Source organism: Macadamia integrifolia, chromosome 9 (assembly GCF_013358625.1).
Source record: "Macadamia integrifolia cultivar HAES 741 chromosome 9, SCU_Mint_v3, whole genome shotgun sequence".
Classification (NCBI taxonomy): domain Eukaryota; kingdom Viridiplantae; phylum Streptophyta; class Magnoliopsida; order Proteales; family Proteaceae; genus Macadamia; species Macadamia integrifolia.
Genome location: NC_056565.1, coordinates 37,397,734 through 37,418,761, shown reverse-complemented (window position 1 = coordinate 37,418,761; position 21,028 = coordinate 37,397,734). Strand labels below are relative to the sequence as shown.

The 21,028-nt window shown below is 36.4% G+C and overlaps 1 protein-coding gene across 1 annotated transcript; it reads right to left on the bottom strand.

The window, feature by feature from the left end:
* Positions 1–5,605: 5,605 nt before the first annotated feature.
* On the bottom strand, positions 5,606–19,861 carry LOC122089306 (protein transport protein SEC23-like). Its single transcript, XM_042658917.1, has 12 exons — positions 18,771–19,861; positions 18,457–18,630; positions 10,973–11,134; positions 10,304–10,446; positions 9,618–9,693; positions 9,294–9,466; positions 9,089–9,170; positions 8,620–8,697; positions 8,038–8,199; positions 7,689–7,952; positions 7,207–7,311; positions 5,606–6,231 (listed from the first exon to the last, which is right to left on the bottom strand). Exons 1-12 carry the CDS (start codon positions 19,503–19,505, stop codon positions 6,085–6,087), a joined length of 2,301 nt encoding a protein of 766 aa, XP_042514851.1. The 5' UTR covers positions 19,506–19,861; the 3' UTR covers positions 5,606–6,084.
* Positions 19,862–21,028: the final 1,167 nt, after the last annotated feature.

Here is a 21,028-nt window from a genome sequence, read left to right as displayed (position 1 = left end):
TTTGAATTCTGAATTTTACAAATTGATTTTCAAAACAACATTCACATAAATTTTATTAAATTTAGACTTTCAGTTTTCTGTGGGTTCAACCGCCTTTTTTACCACTATCTCATAATTAGTTAGAGTTTTATTTTGATTAGTTCACGACAGTGATCAAAGCATGTTTGCAACATTCTTCATTATGAAGACTTATTCATATACATTCTTAATAATATTTTTTTTTCATAAAATCATTATTAGCAATGACTTATGGGATAACAATACATTCTAAGTGTATAGGTATCAGAATTAATACATAACATTCGTTAAATACTACATTATGTGGTTCATCACTTCCCCTAATGTCGTCTTTTAAGAATCTAGCAATTTGAGTTTCAATTATCCTAGTGCTATTAAAAGTTATATAAAATATATAGAATTTTGACAATCATTAGTGGAGTAATAACTTACGATCTGAAGTTAAGACAATGACATTCTCATGATTCACTTAATGGGTGAAGAAAATCATCTTAAGGGTTAAACAATTAATTAGAATTAACGCAACCAAATAGGATGCATACATTTAGATATTTCTACCCAAGCTTGATTTGTAGACAATCACATAATGTCCTAAATTAGTTCATAATTACTTAAAAAATATCATCCCTATCAGGCTATTAAAATATTAATCTCATAATTTTAAACCACAATATTGGCATTATCACTTTAATAATTATTTCAATATCTTGTAATTTTTGTGGTTGATTCAATATGATGGCTATCAAACTTATTCCAATTTTTAATTTGTCTTCCTAAACATGATTAATTTTAATTAATTTAAATAATTATGATAGTAAACCAATTTAAATATAAAAACCATTCTTCGTAGTAAGTATTACTCATGAACATCTCGTGGCCCCACATGAACAATCTATGTAAATAGTAATTTGTGGGGTCCTACTTTAATAGTATTGGTAGACCCCACTGGATAATTATCTATGTACCATAGCATGGACAAATATATCAGTATTTCTTAATGGGATTATTCAAATACCAAATATCTTTATGTGGATTCACGATTCTGAATAAAAAAATTCGTTTGGTTGCAAATATAAAATATTTTGAATATAAAAAATTGTTTGGTCATATAGAGGTAGTCTTGTATGATTCTTTGACTTTCTCTATATGCAAAACAATAATATCATACAAATGTAAATGATAAAGCCGAATTCTTTGAGTTATAAATGGCTTTAACCCCATGGATTCAACTCTCTATAGTCTCAATTTTCCCACAAAAAAAAAGTTGAATCAAAGAGAACTACAAGAAATTAAAGAAAAAATCAACAATTTTATTGGTAAGTAAGAAATTTTAAATCAGAATCAGAAAACTGAAAAACCCAAATGAAAGATACTAATATTTTCTGATCTTCAAATTTAAGAGGTAACCTACAACATATAAAGGAGAAGAAAAAACAAGTTTCTTGAAAACTTAAACTTGTGTGCAATGAATTCAATCCAAAATAGGTTTTCTAACAAACGAAAACCAGAGATGGTGAGGATAAGAGATGGGAAAAAAAAAACATTAGTAAGAGGACAAATTTAATCAAGGAAGCAAAGAGAAAGAAGTTGAGAAGAGAAGGAGATAAGGAAAACAAATAAGAAAATGTTTTGCCTCTCATTTTCTTCAGACTAGAAAGTAGCTAAAAATATCTTATGCATGTTGTTTAATTTGAACCCATTTTTAGTAACTATTAGCTATATTTAAAACCAAGGAGTTTGAATATGATAGAAACCACTCATATATGGCATGCCTATATCTTGGCTGTCTATTCATTTATTTAAAGCTGATTCACTTTTGGAAATAGGTCAAACGCTCTCTTCTATCAATTCCCCCAATTTTGAATCATTTTTGTTCGACAACCAAAGATGTTGCTCCAAATTATTAGGTAGTTGATTTTATTGTATATTTTATGGATAAAGTATGTCATCGAGCAGTGCTAGTGCAATCAACAACTCTCAAGTTCCACTAATGTATAGGAACTTAAGATGTGGCTGTTAGAAAGGACTGCAGTTAGAATTTCTAATTCTATCCGGAATATGAACAAATTATATTACTATTGCCCGAAATTTCCAAAAGGAGGTTGTGACTTCTTCTCTTGATGTCAACCCTTAGATGCACCAAATAGGTTCACTGGAACCAGAGATACTACTTCAACAATAATAGATGAAAGAAATGTGCAAATGGAACAGATGAAGGGAGGGCCAAAAAATCTTACTGAAGAGATCCATAATATGAAGAATACTCTAAATGTGATGGGTCATATTGTAATAGCTATACTACTAGTGATTTTTATATAATTGAGTGGATAAACTATTATATGTTTTAGTTTTTTAAGAACTATATGATTCCTTACTATCAATGAAATGAAACTTTGGTTCTATATATTTTATAAGTATGTGTTTAATAAGCTATCCATATTTACCTATATGAAAAAAAATGAACTTATTCAACCAAATGACTTAAAGCTATTTAATTACCTACACTTCTATTTCAGGAGATGTCATTGTTATTTAATAAATTAAAAACTCACTTATGAACCTTTTTTTTTTGGTAAAAACCCACTTATGAACTTCAATTATAGTTACAATGGGAAATTGATATTTAGGGATATAATTTTCTCAAACCACATAGTGACTCATTATAAACCATCATTCATTCTAATGGGTTTCAAATTATTGATTAAAAACTTTAAAAATGATCATCTCTAAAATAGTTTAAATCTTGTAGATAAAAAAGTTCATCATCATAAACCATTTATTTATTTTTTTGGTACAAATTCTAAAAAAACAAAACTGACAAACTTGGGCAAACCAAACAGTTATCCAGGAAAAATCAAAAGACATATTCAAAGGGTAACCAAATAATTTTCCACTCAAAATCAACCAACAGACTAAGGGTAAATAAATAGTTATTCTATCAGGAAAATTGTTCCGTTTCAAAAGAATTACGCCCAGAATCAAAACATGTACCAACAGAATAATCGAACCAAACACGCCCTAAACATGTCATTAGGCCCATAAATAAGTCTAAAAATAATTATCATAAATTATATCCAAACATATACAAATAATGTAAAATATTTCACCAAGTAAATTTGATTAATTATATCAACCGAGTAAGATCCACATATTGGGTCATGGGTGCCCTTTACATTTAAGAGGAAACATCACTGCCCTCACTTTGGTGAAATATCATGTTCCTCCAGACATTTTCAAAAATATCACCCTCCTCCCCCTAATATGAGAGATTCTATCTATCATCCCTCTCCATGAGAAATGGTTGTTAAGCCATGAATCTATTTTTTCTAATACCCAAACCACCCCACGCATGTTTAATATCACTTTTCACCTTTTAAGAAGTAAGAATCGAGGAAGAGGAGTTCAAAACCCGATTCCTCTCTCTGCAACTGATCTTCCTCTTTAAAGTTGAATCCCTATGCTCCATTAGTCTCTGTGCAGCGATTGATTGAAACCCTAGACTCCCGCTGAAGCTCTTCCTGTTCATCTTTCTCTTTAAAGTTGAATCACTAGGCTCCATTACTGACTATGGTCTGCATCTTCCTCAAACTACTCGAATCACAGATGTAACAACGTAGACAATGTGAAGAAGCGCATACTGTTCATCATTGAGAGATTTTTGTTAGCCTCTTCAGTGCACCTTAGCAATGTGGCTATATGGATAAAATACGGGATAGAGAAAGGATCTATAGTCCTCTATTTATAATCACTAAAATGTTTTTCTCCCATTAAGAAAAATAATATAATATAAAACTCCTTATTTCCCAATTAACCAAACTATAATGGAATAAGAAACATCTGTTAGAATCCAAGGTACTGGGATGGAACCAAAACAAATAATGGCATAATAGGTAAGTCATTGATCATGTGGGCTATACATAATAGGATAAAATCGATCCCAGCATGCACGAAGCGTCATTCATAGTTAACCCTACACAAAGTGAGGCCCTTTATTGGAAGAATCATATGAAACGATCAATGGTGGGAAGTCAACTTTGAGGAATATGAGGATTGACCTATAAGTTGTTCACGGGATAGTTTTAACTCTAATTGTAAAAAATGAAGGCAAAAATGTCTGGGAGCTTGGCCTATACTAACGCTCCCATATGTTATCTCTCTCCACCTTCTGTAAGACAATTATGCCCCTTAGTTTGTAAATGAGAGAGAGAGACACACACATGGAGTATTGGCATAGGCCCTACTACTGGATAGAGAACTACTTCCCTATAAAATTTTAGGAAGTTAGATGTTTTATGTGCATCCTAATTACACCTTGGTTAAAAGAAACACGGTTTGAGTGATATTCAAAAAGTATTTAAGAAGCAAACGAATACTATTAAAAAGGCAGTCAAAAGTTTTGTTATGAGGGTTTTACGGACGGTTGATATGATGGATATATGACACTTACATCCCACTATATTAATAGATCATGGTTTTTACACATCAAAAGGGATTATTAATTCAATCAAGCAAGCATACCAAAGCCTCAAAATTTACGAGCTATTTACTTCAGTATTTATTAATGATCATATCTCTAGCATTGCATGCTGATACAGATGCAACTATGAACACAGAAATCACCAATATATCACAGGCTAAGGGGACAAATCAGATTGGGTCTCACATCCCTTCCAATATGCTAGTATATCATATTCCTGGGCCCACAGTGTTCTTAACTCTTAAAGATACTGTTCCAATTCAAACTTGACATTGGTGCTAGGCTGCTTCTTTTTTTCCCAATTACAATTAAAGAATGGGTCTGAACCCTCTTCAGCAGCACAAGTCAAAGATGAAGACTTTGTCCTTTAACATTCTTTTGTATTCTCCATAAAGTTGTCAACGACCTCATTAATTAGTAAGCTATCACCACTATGGATCCCTTTCTATGCCCACTCAATAATTTCCAAATATTAGGAATAAAAACAATCACAATTGATAAAACGAATGAATATTTCCCCCTAATTTTTTTTTTTTTTTTTTTTTACTTTTTTCTGATGGCATATACCATCTCCAACATACAATCACCCCCATAAAAAATCTATCATTTAAATTCGTAAAAATAAGCACCACCCTATGGAAATACAAGTTGGATGTAGGATACTTAGAACCAGACTACACCTTCGTAATCTCATCAAAAAGTCTTAAAAACTTGTAATTTTTTCAATCTTGGCTGATTCATCAAGGGTAAGGAATTCTGTGTAGATAATGGGTACAGATTGATCTGAGGCTTGAAATTAGTAATAAGAAAAAAGTCATTAGGTTCTGGGTTGGGTATTTTACAGTTTTTCGTAGACTGAGATGGGTCATTTTTTGGATGAATGAGATGGGTGTTATTTAAGCTTTGAACAGATTTTGAGCTTGCCATCTGCTGAACAACTCTCTCTCTTCCCGAGCCTTGAGCCTTGAGCCTTGAGCCTCACGTGCTTTCTCAAACCGTTGCTAGCTAAATGACTGCACAACTAGCTTTAAGCTTACTTGTAGTGTTGCTAGCTTGACAACTTTCTTTCTTAGAAGAGTGCTAGTTATAAAAGATAAATGTCAAATGCTATTAAGAGAAAAATAAGTTGTATTGACGATGGTGTGAAAGGGGGGAAGCAGAACAAAAAACCAGAATATTTCTGTTTGTAAAACTAAAATCCAGATACAAAAAAGAGGTATATTTCTGCCTTGGCTGACTTACAAAATGTGAGAAGAAAAATACGCAATCAACTTGATTTCAACCTATCTGACTGACTTTGCTTGTACTACACCAGATTTTCCTTCCTTTCCCTTGAAAAGATGAAACCCGCCTTGCAGTGGTTTTATTCTTCCAAGGAAGCCAAAATCTCTCAAGCCAAAATAATGATATGTGATCCTTATTTCCAAGAATGTTGGCCTGGCCTCTCATTTCAAGAACAAGAGGAGAAAGGAAAAAAAAAAATAGAGAAATGGGAGCGTTGTAGGAGCATGGAATGACATCTCAAGTTCATCAAATTCGTCCGCATCAAGAAACTGAACAACTGTCAATTCCCTGGCACCGTTTTGCTCTCAAGATTGCACTGCCAACCTCTGTAGATGCTCAAAGAACACTTGCAGGCTAACATCATCCGTGAAGATCACATCTGACCCAGCAGCTACCTCATGGGTAGAGTTATAAGTAGCTGAGGGATTCAATCTAGCCAGAAGGAATCTTGCCTGCAGCATGGTTCCATAAGGATTAGAGATCAGCACAAAATCTTGATGCCACCCACCAAAACATAGAAAGCATGGAATAGCATGGATTCTAATTTAAATCACTAGATGCAATGTTTGGAAACTTTAGTAGACATTTCAACTTGAAGCACCATCAGATTTCCAGGTCTATGGACCTTGAACCCAACCCCTTTTAAGTCAAATAATAATTGTGAAATAGATGACAAGAGTAGACCAATTCTTTGAAAATGCTGCCAATGATGATATACTGTGGACATAAACACTCCCATGCAATACTACATTGCACCTCCTATAGTTAGACAATGTTTATGGTGGTTTAAATTACTTTGTTGCCTTTGATGTAATATATGAAGGTACGAACAAATAATGGGGAATCCAAATCTTACAGTTTTCAACGCTATCAACAGTGAACAAACAGAAAAAAAATCTGGTAAGTCAAACCATTTTTCTTCTCCTTTTCTTCTCCTCAGATACGTTCCTATTCTCCTTTTTCATATTAAACATTTTCCTCATCCAGTTTAACTCCAATTGACAAGTTGGTCTTAAAACCCAAAGTACCAACTCTCACCAACTTGGCCATAGAGCTACAGAACTATTTCATGTTCCAGGGCAGATGTTGAAATAAGGTAAAGCCAAGACTAATGAATGCACTTATGAACATGTTGAGACACAAGGAATAGTCTTGATTATTACTGGGCTACAGAAAGTCAGCGGCTGCTTAAGCAAACCAAAAACACAATTGCTGAATCAACTCATATGAGTTTCAAACTTTCAATAACAAGTTGATAACCTGAATTCCTTCAATTGTTAGATTTTACCAATCTAAAGAAAATGATGAACCAGAGAGAGTTTAACACACACTCCTCAAGTACAAGAAGTTTAATTTGGATATCTTTTGCAGCCTAATAAGTAGGAATTATTTCAGGAGGTAAACAAGAATGAAGATTGAAAACTGACCTGGGAGCCATGTTGATCACAGACCACCAATCTTGGGATAGGAAACCGATCTCGGATTATCATTTGAGCATCATCATGTGGTGCTTGCAATAGTGTCGCAAAGGCCTGAGGAAGGCCAGAAAAAGGAAAAGCTTAGAAACACATCAAGATGAACAAGCGCATGCTCAAAATCAAAAGATAACTATAAGGTATGGAGCCAAGTCCCACCACAAAATAATAGAAAGAATAGGTCAACCGTCTCCACTTTTGACTTAACAAGCTGAAGTCTAGGTCCGAATTTAGACCACCATGAGAAAAAGGAACAAGGGATCAATACTAAGTATTGGAATGGTCCTGACAAATTCCAATCCAGATCAACCAGTATCTGCCAATCCTCAGCTGACATTTACCTAAAGTCAGCTTGGATCAACCAATAGTAGCAGCTAACATGGATCAGCCTCAGCAAACTCTCATCTCCCTGCATGAGGGTTATAAGTGCATACCTGATGTTCTGGCTGATTTTGGTAACCCACATTACGCCACTGAGCTATTGTCATTCCATGGAATATAACTACACTGAAATATGCATCCAACAAGAGGGTACGATCGGCAGCAATTGAAGCAACATCCAACAATGCTGGTGCCGGAGGTGAACTAAATGAATATGAAATTAGTGATGGTTGTATCATGACCACAGAGTTGTGGATATGCTCCCTGTTTAATAACATGCGGAAGTAGGCAGTCTCATCTGGACTATTGTTAAAAACCTGCAAAACCAGGTAAGTATATAAATAAATATAAGGAAAATAGGAAAAAGAAGCTTCCAGTCATAAATACAGCTCCACAGCTTACCTGAACAAACTGTGATCGCCGGAGATTAAATATAAACTGTGGAAATAGTGAGAAATTAGGATTTAATGTGAAAGAAGAAGGATCATCCTTCCGATAGTCACCAAATCTGGAACACAGACGGATGAGGGACCGATCCAGCCATCTTGTAGCATCAAACTCTTCCTGCAAGTATGAAAGTATAATACATCTAGGAATAAGTAACACTTACATTCACTCAATCAGAAAAGCTCTTGTCACTTAAAGAAGTCATAGAGAAAATTTGATACGATGAAAAAGAAATAATGTGAGACTACTGAATGCACTTTTAAATGGCAGACAGGCTTCATCTGTTCCACTCCATGGAATTATTGATTCCAAAAGGAAAAAATTCCTCCATAGTTCCAGCTTAAATAAAGAAAAGTACAAAGAACACAATAATTACATGATCTTAATGTTTGAAAGGAACAGCATTTCAGTTAATTAAACTAATACACATAAAAATAAACAAGCAACTCAATTAGATGACAAGAATAAGCAAAACTAGTCATAAACCCCACCAACCCGTTGCCTCAACAGAACAATCTATGAAAAATTCAAAAATACCTCCATCTCCATTTTTAACGAAGTTAATCTTGCCATTACAACAGCAGCAGTCTCCTGGTCAAACCCTTCTACCAATTCCTGCAAATGGAAACATTAACAATATGATATGTCATGAAGCAAAATTGAGAGAGAATATCAACACAATAGTCAGAAAGAGTTAAATCAACCATGAAAGAAACTTGCAATTTCAATGATAACACTCGAGTTCGTAGGAAATCCTATCCAAGCTGACAGCCTTTGTGCTATTTGGATTATAAAAAGCCCTTGGATCTTGACTGGTTCACCTTAAATTTCTCTTTATTAACAAATGCAACAGTGGATTACTGTGGTAAAAGAATATGACCCAATAAGAAGCCTCATTTGCAGAAAATTTGCAGTGCACAAGGCAAGGACTTCAGAGTCCCAATGCATGAAAAGGTTCTCAATGTACTACTCTAAGAAAACAATGACTGAATTTCATGCATCTAACCTCTGCATTAGAGGCACTATCCACCCATCTCCTTGTAACAGTCATTACTCGAAGCCTCATTTGTCCCTCAGGATTCTGATAACTACAGTAAAAAACAAATAAAAGACCATACAAAGCAGTCAACATCATAAGCAATAAAGTTGCAATATTAACTAAAATTGACTAATACATGAAAGAAGACGCTTGATGAAATGCAGAAGCATACTTTGTCAAAAATTGCAAGTACAACTGTGGATTTAAAGCTCCCTGTGGATTTGACCGATCACTGGGTGAGATGTCAAAGAAGACTGTCAAGCAAGTCCTCTTATCAAGACCACACATCTTCCATGCTGTTGTGTTCCCTTGCCCAATAACTGTATCTGCACAAGAAGGTCCTTTCTGCAATATTTAAAATAGAATTACAATTTATAGTCAGTATAAAATCCTATTCAATAAAATTGGAAAGTGTTGATAGATTATTGTTTAAGAATTAGCTGCTGTGTATGCAAAATTCAAAGAAAGATCACATCTGATTGGGTAAATGGGCAACCTTCTCCAAAGAAGAACATGGACCAATGATTCCCTGAATTTTGATCTCCTTTGAACAGTTGATCTCAAGAGTCCCACTGTAATAAAAGTAGTATATAATGAGGACCATAATGAAAAACTATTCAGTCATAATAATGCACATCAACCAAAGTATTTGCACATCTGAGCAGACTCAACAAAATTAACAAACATGGCATTAGTGATGCCACCAAATATTAGTGTTTATCCCAAATTATATATTAAAACATGCGTCGGAGCACATCCTTAGTTCCTTACATGTCAAAAGCAAGTTAAATTAGCCTTCCAAGTAATAAACTGCTACGAACAGTATGCACCCAAATATGTAAATTTTGTAAATATTCTAGGAGATAAACGAACCTAATGCACCCATGCACCCCACCCACCCACCCACCCAGAGAGAGAGAGATCCAAGCATATATTCTTTTGCTACCCCCACAGCACCCAAAAGAATCCCTTGTTAAGATGAAGACAATCATGAGGGACACAGAAAGAAAATGCTAGGACCTGCTGCTGTCACATGGTGAACATGTCCATGACAAACTACATTCAATATTACCAATTATATCAATCCACTCGCACAATTTACATCAAATGGATACGAATACACGATAACACAACTGCATCATGCTATACCAGGTTAGAGCAAGGAAACTGTAGGGAACTCACTTGAAGCAAAGGCCAAGAGACTGTTCACCATCCTCGAATACACGTCTGAAAGAGTCTTTAAACACAGGATGGCCAAAACTTTCAGCCAGAACAACAAGGCCACCTGACTTTTCAATGACTACTTTCATCTCTGCAACCCCAACCTGAAAAGTTTTGTATCATTAAGGGCAAAGCATGATTACTAGGTGGTATTTACAAGCTTCCTTTTCGGAAATGATTGCTCATCAAAAATATACTGTGAAAGGAGAACAGACCATGAGCTCATCGTTTCTACAACCATCCAACTAGCATGGCTATAACTAATGTAGCAGATGCAATTTCATGCGGCCTCTTTCATCAATTTGGAATTTTATATTTATCTATTTATTTATTTATTTTCACATTTGACCTCTTCCCAATATATTGACCGGGAGAGAAGAGAAAAAAAATGAAGAGTGAATACAAAAAAACGTAATACAAATAAAGAACTTTTTAAATGTCTGGAAATCAAGTTGGGATAGCACATAGGGATCATTTAATATTACGAGGTTGTGTGTATTTTTTCCACTTAAATGCATCAAAAGTAGAAAGCTCAGATAGAAATCCTGTTTAGGAAAGTATGCATGCAGCCATAACTAAATATGACAAGAACAAGGAAAAACTCAAATTAAAGATGAAACCACTCTTAACCTGATCAAGTGCAGAAGCAAAAAGATCCAAGACATGTCCCTGGCTAACAAGTTGCTTGGCAAGATTCTCATAAAATTTCACAGCTTTATGAAAATGTGGTGCTGCATCCTTGTCAAGATCTTTATGCGAACGTACCGGCTCTGACAGATCTTTTGACACAATCTGTAAATTATTCAATCCATCAATATCCAGAATATCTTATACAAATAAACAAACAAAATCTCACATAATTATGAAGCAAAGCTAACATAAAATAAGTAGAACCCCAATTTCAATTTTCAAAGAAGATTTAGCAGCATGAAACAGGGCAGAAATGGCCCACATTAACATTTCTATATTGCGGTGTAAATTGTTTCATTATGGAGATTTAGAAGGACTATACTAGCACATATACCGTTAAATGAAAAGCAGCTCATCCTGTATAAATTTAATAACAACTAGCAATCCATTACCAATTTACCACACCAGTTAAAATAAATTCTTTTTTTTTAATAAGCACAAAAAGGGAACAAATCTTATAAATTGGTCATGGGCATTGCACGACCATTTGCATCATATTGTATTGTATCTAATCCAATGTACGACAAATATGCAAAAAAGTACAAAGAACATCTCCCTCCCACAGCATGACATGAAATCATTCCCAACTGAATCCAAAGGGGTAGGCCCAGTTGGCAAGGTCCAAAACCTCAAAATTAAGAGGTCATGAATTATCAGGCCTACTGCCTACCAATCTGGGAAAGAAAAACCATTCCCTCTTTTCATTGAATTATCTGCTGTTAGTAATTCTCCAAGAGCTAAAGATCCAAACAAAAACTTCAACTCTGAAAGACTCCAGTTTCCTGATACCTTATGAGGAGATGAGACTCCTCACAAGGCATTGGAGACCTGTTGAAGGGGTTTATAGGCACCTAAGGGGATTAGGATTAAGAAACCTCAAGAAAAGCCAGAATTGCAGGGAGTAACAAACCAACTAGCAAACATAGAAATATTATAAGAGATGAAAGACAGGTCTGATGTGGCTAACACTGCGTTTTGTAATACAGAAAATTATAAGAGATGAAAGACAGGTCTCCTGTGGCTAACACTGCGTTTTGTAACACTCTGAAAAAGTATTTCCAGTGTTTTTTTTTTCTTTTTTTTCTGCTGGAATAAAAAGACAGTGGAAAAGAGTTTGGTAAGTCCAGATCGTTTTCCTGTTCTCCCGAAGTGAACCGGGCATATGGAACCCCCCCAAAAAAGATGCTTCTTTATTCTGGGAACAAAACACAAGGAACAAAATCAACTATTCAAAGGGCTTCATCTCTGACTACAAAGACCACTATCAATCTCCCTTCCTTTCTCCAATCTCTCTGTTCTCTCTTCTTCTTAAGCGTGGATAGAAAGAAATTGTAACCATCACTCGGTCAATATCTGTCTTGCTTCTATGGTCTCTGGTATATTCAGAACCCTAGCTGTAATTCAGTTGCTCCTCCTTACCTTGCATTTCCTTTTCTTTTTTTTAATGAAAATTTCTTCTTTTCTGTTCGATCATATAGGTTTTAACAGATCTGTGACTTAACAGAGTCTCCATCCATCTCTCCTACACAAAGAACCCTTATAGCTCCTCTTGTAGGAATTTTAAAGAGATATCCATGAACAAAATCAGTTCTTTCTTCATGTTTCTTCTGGAAGATTTTCTTTTCTTCATTAGGATTGATTTTGTTCCCACATGCGATTAGGCGATCCTGGAGTACCATCCGATCAAAATGCGATAGATAGCGAGCTTGATGAGGTGAGGAAAATGGTTGTCTATGGGATCCCTTTTGCTCCACTTCATAGTACCTCTAAGATCAAGTCCCGTCTATTTCATGGTTTTTCTGTCTTCTGCACTTTTTCATGGTTGATCTGTTCCTGTCCTATCTTGCAAAAAACTCCATTTTACAAGGTGATAATTTGGTGTTCATGTTCCTACTCGTCACCCTTGTTTGGTCTCCCTATGTAGTAATTTGCCCTTTCTTTTAGCTTTTTGAAAGAAAGAAAATAATTAAATTAGACTCAGTGGCCAAAACAGCAACTTGGCTCCATCATCTTGTACATGCAAGCCTTCTTTGGCACCAAGGAATCATCAAGGTTCAGAGAGGTAAGAAAAGGGCACATTGATAGCAGCACCCGCAAGTATAGTTTAATGATGCCACATGGTCAGTATATAGTTGGTGTAACAGTAATTTTTATTTAAAAATCCTACTTAAAACCCAATGTATCATTCATTCAATATTGAAATTGGGTGTTGTCGAAGTGCCAGAAATGCTTCTCTTAAAGTACATTCCAAATGTGTCTTTCTTTTCTGATTCAGAAATACTTTTTACACCCTGTTACCAAACGTGTTTCACTCCCGCAGAAGTACTTCCCAAAAAAAAAAAAAACCCCCCCATACTTCTAAGCATGGTTTAAAGTATCTCCGATACCGATACGATACCCTCCGATACGTATCTTAAATTTAGCCAACCGATACGATACACACCAATACGATACATGAAATTTTTAAAATCCTTTCGTATCGATATATATCCTATAATATATACCAATATGCACCAATACACACTGATACGATACGATGCACACTAGTACTCTATGGAAAATATAAAAGCGAGGTGAAATGTACGTTTTGGTATGTATCGATACATATCGGTGAGTATCGGTATGTATCAATTGATACGTATCGATGAGTATCGATACGTATCGGTGAGTATCGGTACGTACCGATACAGTGCGCTATGGTCATATAATAGCCAAAATGGGTAATTTTTCAGAAAAAACATGATTTTTTGAGGGGTTTTTGTTCCAAAATTGATATCAGCCATATTTTTCTCAAACTAAAGTGAAAATCAAGGTTGGGAATAAAGATTTTACATTTATGGGACAACTACAAACCTTGAATTCTTAGTGCGATACCCTCAATTTATTGTTTTGCATAATACACGTTATCAATAGTTTTTTTTTTTAACAAATTTTTTATGCAAAAGTGTTTAAAAAAGTGTTTCCTATCCATTTATGTAGGTATCTTTATCGTATCTTAGCGTATCTCCGATACGACACGATACCCTCCGATATGTATCTTAATTTTGACTGACCGATATAGCGATTCCAATACTTTAATCCTTGCTTCTAAGTCAAAACACTTCCTCAGAATAGAATGTTACCAAACATGGTAATGCAGGAGCATTTCCCTGGGTCGACTCGAACCCATTTGGGAATCCAGATGGCAATGAACCGGGTCCAATTGGTTCTTGGGACCAATAAGATATTTATTTTATTTTATTATTTGGATTTATCTTGTAATATTCATCTTAGTTTTAACAGTTTAATTAGTGATAAAGTCAATTTAGAATTTTATTTAAATCTTATGGGTCCAAGTTAGAGTCAAGTTTAATTTCAGTTCTAGATTAGGAGTTGTTTCCCTTTATAAATTTGTATGTACCCAACGATTGGGATTTGGTTGAAAAGAATGAATTTGTGATTGTGTTTGCTTGAAGTTGGGTGGCTGTGCGTGTGATTCCCCCCCCCCCTTTCTCCTTCCATGTGATACCTCCTTTCTCTCTCCCTTTACTTCTTCTTCTTCTTTTATTCTTCTCCAGGAAGTAACAACAGGCCCTCTCCTTGGCCTTTGTTATCTCTCCCCCTTTCTTTTCTTCTTGAGAATAGGGTCGAAGGAACCCCTTTTCTGGGCGATTCAAACTGTAGGTTCCCCTTCCCTATTCGGCCTTCCTGCTGTGAGTTTCACAGCCTGATTCAAACCTCTTTGTGAACCACTGCTCATACATGTTTCAAACATTGATTATCATCACAATACTCCAATATTGGATATGTTATTTTAGTGTTTCTAAGAGCCCTAGATGCTGCAAACCAAAGCTTGAGACTTCAGATTGAAAGGATCAAAGGTTAGTGAGTTGTATCCTTCAAAACCAGCAGAGATTTCCACTGGAATCTCTAGTTTCGTAAATAGCTGAGACATCTTGAGGTTGAAGACAACCCACGGTTGTTCTTTAAATCCCTTTTTTATTCTGTTTTAACAGATTTAACCCTCACTTGTCATTTATTCCACTATATCTCTAATGTTATATTTCATTGCAAGTTTGCCCCTTCTATAGAACTTCACTATTACAGTATTACCCATATATTATTCATTTTCTTTCTTAGCTTGAACTCCCGTTAATTACAGATTTTCCATCCACTCAATTATTTTAGTGTTGTAGTATTTGGGTGGGCCCATAGTGAACTGGAATCAGGTTTTGTAACCCAGGTTTCCCACATCATGTGGCCTAAATTTCTGGTCGAGTGGACTGTTTAGTAGGAAGAATATGTCAATAAAATTTAAAAGCGAGTAGACTAGCACTAGGAGATAAAATCCAGACAAGTTTGAGAATTCGATAGTTGGACTTTGATGGCTCAAAACAGCTAATCACGAACTGATTTGGTCAATAGACTAATGTAGACTAGGGTAGGGGTCTAACCAAGTCTCAATCTGCAGGAACTTTCAATCAAAGAACAACCAATATCACCCAATGTGGGACAATAATTCCACAGATCAGAATTAATGAAGAAATAATTCTCTGCAATCAGAATTCGAACCCCAAAGTTGTCCTCTATTAATTCAGATTATAAACCAGAAAATAGGATGAACTCGAGCACAGAAATAAGTCCTTAACAGAGCATAACCAGAATACCATTCACAGGAACAGAAAGGGACAGAATTACCCTATTGGGCAGAATCTGAAAAATTCTCACAGAACCTTCTTTATCTCTGGACAGAATTGAGAGAAGTGATTTAAATACCTGTTTACTTATGACAGATCTGTAACACCTTGAACAGCAAAGAAGAAGAAGAAAGAAAAGTAGAAGAGGACCTCTCGAGCTTCACACCGCAGAGAGTCAATTGGATCAAACACCAATTCCATCACAGCCTTGATCAAACACAAGACAACTCTTCATGAAGAAGACAATAGCAACAGCCATTAATTTTTTTTTATCAAAATCATCTCGTTTTTTTAGGAGCCTCTTCCTCTTTATTTATAATGTTGAAGGGGGAGAGAATTACAAAATAGAAGGTTCCTCAAAAATGGAAACCAAATATTCTCCTAATACAATAGTTACTAAAAACTGAAATTAGAAACTAGTTGAAAAAGGAAACTAACTATTAATGACTTGTCTCATCTAATAACTTGACTCCTAAGAAATCAATATAACTTAAATTAAACCCAACTTAAAAGGAAACTAATGAAAAAAGAAAACTAACTGATAATCACGTACTCAGCCTTAGAGCCCCTCTTTTAGACCCATAAAAGTGGCCCACTACATTCCAAAACAATTGTCACTTGGGATCAAAGGCCCAACATGTATGGAACCCAACCCTAGGCTTATTCCTAATAAAACAAGCCTAGTTTGGTGAAGAATCTGCATCATAGACACCAGTGTGAGGAATTCGCAATGGATGGCAATTAGATTCTAGAAATCATAATCATAATCCATCAAGCAGAATCTGAACTAGCAACTCATTAAGCATTTCAATAGCATGAAACAGCAGGGACTGATCCATGGTTAACTGAAACTAAAAATAACATAAGAATTAGAACTGAAAATTTTTAACAGATAAAGAAATCACAGTTGAAGTAAATAGGAAGAACTGACCTGATTTCAAAGGAAGAGAGGAGAGATAAAAGGGAGAAATAGAACCAGGAATCCACCTGATTTCATTTACGGAATCCACAGAAGTACACGCCTGAATCCACAGATGCCAAAACACTCTGAAATCGACAGATCAAACTGAGCTGAAAGCTTCAGCTTCATTCATGTCAAATCGTGGGGTCGGCTATTAGCCTTTACATATTTAAATAGTGCTGGGGAAAAAAACAAACTTAATCTGATTCTAAAACCTCCATCGACCACCAGCCGGTTAGGGGAGCCCTAAACTGACTCAACTAATAAAATAATAACTAAGACCAGACCAAAACTGAAAAAAGAAACCCATATCTGAATAAATAATTCAAACAGGGCTAGACTTATAGAGTCCCTAATCCAACACACACGTAAATAACAAATCAAATAAAGAAAAAAGAATCCAACCCTAGACCCCATGACTTGGAGGTTTCAAGTGACCAGAATGAACCAGAAAACTGGTCCAAACTTGGACCAACCTAACTGCATGTCTTCCTCCTCTTCGTTCTACTGGCTGGGTACTGCATCAGTTGTTATCTGAGTTGAAGTGGAAAGACAACTTCAACTGTCCTCTTTCTAGCACAATGATCCTGTTCCACACCCCTAATTCCCCAGACATTAGGATTTTAATGGTTTCAATACACAAAATATGAAAGTTCTACTTTCTTGGCATTAGATGGTAATGAAAGTAAAGAAAGAGGCCCTTCTTCCCAACTCAAACTTCTAGAAAGAAAGCCACAAAATCAACCATTTGCTTCTTAGGCACCGTTTGATAATGTTTCTGCTGTTTCTGTGTCTAGAAACAGCAGAGACGATTTTCACGTTTCCGGAAACAAAAACGGATTTTTTGGTGTTTGATAAACTTGTTTCTCGAAACGTTTTTTGTAGACATAATGCCACTAAAAAACTCAATAGTATAATCGGATACCCAAAAGGGAGAGAGGGCTCGATTGCGTCTTTTTAGGTTTAAATAGTTGAGAGATTTATCGAGCACAACAGCCTTTTTTTCTCTCAAATTCGTTTCTAGAAATGACGAAACAAGTCAGACTTGTTTCGTCAAAGTTGTTTCTAGAATTGTAAATAGGTATAAATTTTGATTTATGTTTCTAGAAACGGGTGAAATGGAACAACTTTATCAAACGTCTTTTTAGGTTCCTTCTCCGTTTCTGGGAACAAGAAAATGCAGAAACAGTAAAAACGGAACGTTGTCAAACGGTGCCTTAGTTATCTCTAGCAACCTAAACGTGTGCATATCCCAATAATCTTAGCTTCCTAAGTCAAGAAAAAATTATCTTTGGCTTCATCTCTCAGAAGTTAGTCTATACATGTTATTAATGAATTCCTTCTTTTAGATTCCTAACTTAACAGTTAACAGTCAATCTCCCCCAAGTACAGCAACGTTTACCACAGAAATTGACACCATATTGATAGCTTTCTTTATGCATACCATCAATATAAGGGGCGGGGGTGTTTAAGTACAAAAGACATGTAACTGTCCAAATTCATTTTAAAGATCAATACACAGCCTAAATTTAGATTTAGTGACACTCTTGACATTATTTATATTTTAGATTTAGCAGCATAAGATCACGAAAGATGCAATTTGCAGAATGTAGAGGGGTGAAAAATCAATCCCACCTTACAGTCGGTTCCAGTCAAACAAAAAATCGAGAATTGTCTCAAACACCATAAGAAAACTAAAACAACGAGGTATTTCCACGGGATGGGCAAAACAACTAAGGAGATTAATAAAGTAGAAAAACAAAACAGATAATAATTAAGAAGTTTACCGTGCCAGGGCCTTCAGTGCATGGGCCACCCACTAAAGCTATAATCCTCGCACCAGTACCAGGCAAGCAAGCCCCTAGAAGACCCGCAGCAACACTAAGAGCAACACCCGTGCAACGCAATGCCCGATTTCCAGGTTGCACCGGCCATTGATCCGTTTGTAATTCATCAAGTAGCTGAAATTTTTCATTCAAAAAATATGGCTCTCGATCAAAATATACACAATCCCAAATATCATAATATCTCAATTCCCAAAACAAAACCTCAATTGTAGGAAAACTAACTCAAACCACCATCAATAGATAGCTAGTCTTACCGAATTAAGGGCGTATTCACATTCGGAGGCGGGAAGCAAGAACCGATTAACAAGAGACGAATTCATCAACCCTTGCTGACCTCCCTTGGGATACCCAGGTGCAGGTCTATGCGCAGCAGCGCTGAGGCCCAATTGATCCAAAACCTGATCCTTAGAGATATCTTTCGTGCCACGGAAGACATAAACCTTGGTCAGATCCGAGAAGCCAAGCTCATGAACCTGGACCTGCGTACCAAACGAGATGAAACCAACTAGGGCATTATCAGGCAACAACCCAATAGCCTGCTTCAGCGCAGATTTGGCAAATCCTAGCTCCTCCTTAATTACACAGGTGTCGAGAACGAAGAGGAACACAGGGGAGGCAGCTTCAGGGACTGAAGGTGTGAAGGCGTATTCTACGGTGGTATATTGAGGGTACAGTTCAGCAGGGACATTGGTTTCGGAGATCATGGAGTAATGCTGAGGGAAATGGTTGCGTTGGAAGCAGAAAGGGCAGATCCAGATTTTGGCGGTGAAGTCGACGCGACAGTATGGGTTGAGGATGCAAGTACACGTCTTGCAGCGGAGAGGTATGTAAGGAAGGGTTGGGATGTCTGGGTGAGGTCGGATCGGAGAGATCGTCGCTGCGATTGGGATCACGCATTTGCTCGCTTCCACCTTTGTTCGTGGCCATACGCCCCATGTCATGCGAACTCCATCGACACCCTCAGGGTCTGATATTGCCGTCTCCGACATCTCTTCTTATTTTTCTCTCTCTGTGTCTCTCAATTGCAGAGCTTCTTGGGTTCAAATGAAGGAGATCGAATTGGGGTTTTTTCTATCTTCTGTATTTTTTTCTCTCTCTATCTCTCTCTCCGGACAGAGATGAAGAAGAAGAAGAAGAAGAAGAAGAAGAAGAGACGACCCCTTTGACCGGAGCAGAAGACGGGAAGGGGTCACCGAGGGGAATTTAGAGGTGGGGGGAAGTTCTGCTTCTGCATGCCTTGGGAAGAGAAAAGGAAATGGCGTTTATATTTGGTGGACGTATTGGTGGTATTGTTGCCTGTTGTGGCTTGTGGGTGACTGAAGAAGGAAGGGTCACTCTGTATTTGTGAATCGTGACAATTTCGTCCTATTATATTTGCCTTTGTTAGTACTTAAAACGTGGTTGAGTTGGCGCTCGGGACCTCTGGTTCGTTTTGTGTTTTTTGGTAAAAAGACATCTGGTTCTCACTTTTAGACAGTCTTGTGCACGTATATCCCCATTAAACCCCCACCTCCCCCCAACCCCCCCAAAAAAAATATTAAGTGCTGTTTTTTGATAGAATAAACCCATGGATTCGGATTATGTAGATCTACCTGATTTCTTTTTTTTGGTAGAATAGATCTACCTGATCTCTACCCCAATAAAAAAATCTACTTCATAAAAAAAGGTAGGGCTGGGTTGTGTTCTCATGTAACACAGCAAGGTGGTAGCATATGCATCCAGGCAATTCAAGGAGTATGAGAAGAACCATCCCACTCATGATTTAGAACTAGCAGCAGTCATCTTTGCCTTGAAGATCTGGCGTCATTACCTGTATGGGGAGAAGTATGAAATATATAGTGATCACAAAAGCCTTAAATACTTCTTCTCCCAACGAGATTTAAATATGAGGCAGAGAAGGTGGCTTGAACTGATGAAGGATTATAATTGTGATATTCAGTATCACCCAAGTAAGGCTAATGTGGTGGTTGACGCTCTAAGTCAGAAGGTTCAGACAGTTTCACTTTCATACTTGGCTGTCAATCCACAGCTTACACAAGAGGCAATGCTAATGGATGAAATTCTCCTATATGAGGGAGCAACATTGGAGCTTGAGTATCAACCAAATGATGTTAAGCAGTTGATTATATCTTTGTCAGCCTTACAGGTACATCCATCCATTAGACAAGAGGTGATAACAAAACAATCATTGCATCCTGAGCTGCAAAGGATCATGCTGAAAATTCAAGAGCAGGCAATGAATAACCCTGACTTCACAATAGCCAATGATAGGGCATTACTATTTTGGGACAGATTATGTGTGCCTGATGACATGGTGATACAAGATAAGATTGTGAAAGAAGCACACAGTTTCGAATACTCACTTCATCCTAGAAGTACAAAGATGTATAAGGATCTTGAACAAAGCTATTGGTGGCCAATAATGAAGACTACTATTGCCTTTTATGTAGTAAAATGTCTCGTGTGTCAGAAGGTCAAGGCAAAAAGACATCAACCATATGGCACTCTTCAG